The sequence below is a fragment of the Aplysia californica genome, unplaced genomic scaffold (genome assembly GCF_000002075.1).
Source record: "Aplysia californica isolate F4 #8 unplaced genomic scaffold, AplCal3.0 scaffold00215, whole genome shotgun sequence".
In the NCBI taxonomy this organism is placed as follows: Eukaryota; Metazoa; Mollusca; class Gastropoda; order Aplysiida; family Aplysiidae; genus Aplysia; species Aplysia californica.
The window spans coordinates 718770-721653 of record NW_004797485.1 but is presented as its reverse complement, the minus strand read 5'-3'; the positions used below and the strand labels follow the sequence as shown (position 1 = coordinate 721653).

The window sequence follows — 2884 nt, the reverse complement described above, 5'->3', positions numbered from 1 at the left end:
GAAGAAGAAGAAGAAGAAGAAGAAGAAGAAGAAGAAGAAGAAGAAGAAGAAGAAGAAGAAGAAGAAGAAGAAGAAGAAGAAGAAGAATAGTAATAGTAACAGTAATAATCATAATAAATGACATTTATGTAGCTCAACCCCAATTAAAGTACACAGACTCTGAGCGCTTCACAATACAATACAACGTAAAACAGTAATATATAACGTTGTGTTCTGACCAAAAGTGAATCACTCCAAATATTCATCTCATTAATTGAAAATAGAAATGACTTCAAGTGGCATTTGAATGAATCCAAGGACTTGATGTCTCTTAAAATACTTAGCTAAGTATTCCAGATCTTGGGCCTTTGTATTCAAATACCCTTTCACTCATTGTTTTAAGTTTCATAGATAGTAAAAGAAATTTGTTTTTGTCAGCTGATAACTTTAAACTGCGAGTTGGAATGTACAGTCTCAACAGATTTGATAAATATGATGGCGCATTATCATTCAAGCATTTGTGACATAGGTTGGCCAACTTGTACACAAGTGAAGCCAGTGCAGTGTCCATAAAAGAAGTGTACCAGAGTCTTGCTTCAGTGGCCGTGGGTAGAGGAGGGTTCACGGGCTTGAGCACACCCCCCCCCCCCATACCATCCAACTCTTTCTCAAAGTAAATGAAAGTTTTATAAATAACGATAACGAAATAAGCAGTTGAAACCGTTATGACCGCACACAATGAACACTGAGTGATCAGCTTGGCGGCTTGCTCGTTTATCCAATCACTGTTGTCACCGCTTAAAACTATAGTAACCTAGCACTCAATCAAATGTCTTTAGGGTAGGGCAAAGGATGAGCCCGTTCCCACGCCCCTTCCGTAATGAAAATCTTCTTGTAAAAAGGTAGAAGATTAGGAAAAAGAACACTCTACTGGGGGCTCATGCTCTCCTAGCCCTGACAATGGGTGAAAGTACTGAAAGTTTACGACACACTTTCCACAAGTGACACAGTTACTTATGCCGGCATTGGACCTTTGTAGGTGCGTTATACTTTTTAAGACTACATTATGGCCTTATCCACTTCATATACGGAATATGTTTGAAGTGCTGTATGTGCATGTTTGTGTTTGTGCCGCTGAGATTTTACAGTTTTAAATCACATCAAATCTTTAGGCAACTTTTCATCCAGAAGAGAGATGGAAGACAAAGGTGACTCTTCTCGTTTGAATGGTTCTCAAAATGCCGGGGCTCGCCGTGGCAGTAGAGAAATCAGTACTGTTTTGGTCTTGTTGCTTGCTATTTGGTGGTAAAGAAGTGGAAACAACCTTAGCCCCACCCATATTTGACCCCCCCCCCCCCTCCCCCAACCACCACAGTCTCGCTTTCTTTTCCGTAAAACTAAACATGCAGCATTGTTTTGGACAGTTTGAAGTACTTGTCACTCCTGGGGCATATCGAGCATTTGGTATCATCTTAAAACTTTTTCATTTGACTTATGTTGGATAACAAAAATAGCCATCTATCTTGAATAGAAGTCGAGATATTTGCGAGCAACCGCCAATCACTCACAAGCCTTCTCCTTCTCTTCTTAGTAGAGTCGCTGGCCTAGTGGTTAGGATACCGGACCCTCAATCGTGATATTGCGGATTCGAGGGTTCGAGCCTCAGCTCGGTCCGACGTTGTGTCCTTGGGAAAGACACTTTACACGAGTTTTCTATTTGGCTGGGTCCTTTCGGAGATGGACGTTAAACTCGCAGGCCCGCTTTTCAAATAACCTAAGGGCGTTAAATCTATACTCTTTACCATTCTTTCTTCTCCCCTTCAAGCCAGAAACTGACACCGGCAACCAAGATTCACTACGACGTTTCAGTGTTATGGCGTGGTGGAGTCAGGCTCTCGATCTTAAAGGCCTGTCCATTTGCTTTGCTTTTGAGGGGGGGGGGGGAATCCATTTATGTGGGATTCAAGTCAAGACATTGACGATTGAAGGAGGTGGGGGGTCGCCTTGGCTTAGAGGTAAAATTAGCAAGAAAATGGCGGCCAAAGTTCTGTTATTTCCTTAGCTCGAGAGTCTGTGAAAACTGAAAATTTACATCTCTTATACCTTTAGTCAACGTTTTTCAGTTTGTTCTTTAATCCAGACAGACAGACAGACTGACAGACAGACAGACAGACAGACAGACAGACAGACAGACAGACAGACAGACAGACAGACAGACAGACAGATAGTCGCAAAGACAGATAGACAGACAGATAGATAGACGCACAGATAGACAGACAGACAGATAGATAGACAGACAAACAAACAGACAGACAGACAGACAGACAGACAGACAGACATATAGACAGACAGACAGACAGACTGACAGACAGACAGACAGACAGGCAGATACCTATAGAGACATACAGACATAAAAATATACAAACTTAATAATATAGACAGACATATACTTATACAGACAGACAGACACACAGACAGACAGATACCTATACAGACATACAGACAGACATACAGACAGACAGATACCTATACAGACATACAGACAGACACACAGACAGGCTGATACCTATACAGACAGACGAATAGACAGAGAGACAGACAGACTGACATACAGACAGAGAGACAGACAGATACCTATACAGAAGAGCAGGAACAAGGACAGCAGCATTGTCCCACTCCGCCTTCTGTGGGGCTCCATGCTAGGCCGGTCCTGTGTCAGTCACGTGGTGTTGGGGGGATCCTGGGGACGTGGGAAGTCATCATAGAATGGTTAGGTTGGTGTTGTTGGTGGTGGTGGTTGTGGTGATGGTGGTGTTGTTGTTGGTGGTAATGGTGGTGTTGGTAGGGGTAGTGGTGGTGATGGTGGTGGTGGTGTTGTTGTTTTTGGTGGTGGTGGGGGTGGTGG

General features: G+C 43.0%; 1 protein-coding gene across 1 annotated transcript in view; it reads right to left on the bottom strand.

Moving 5' to 3' along the window:
- The window catches only part of LOC101848972, a gene marked incomplete in the record, with an annotated part of 113683 nt that overhangs the window by 100038 nt on the left and 10761 nt on the right, over positions 1–2884 (bottom strand). The window contains 1 exon segment of the mRNA XM_013083170.2: positions 2614–2719. Coding sequence (XP_012938624.1) covers positions 2614–2677 — 64 coding nt within the window.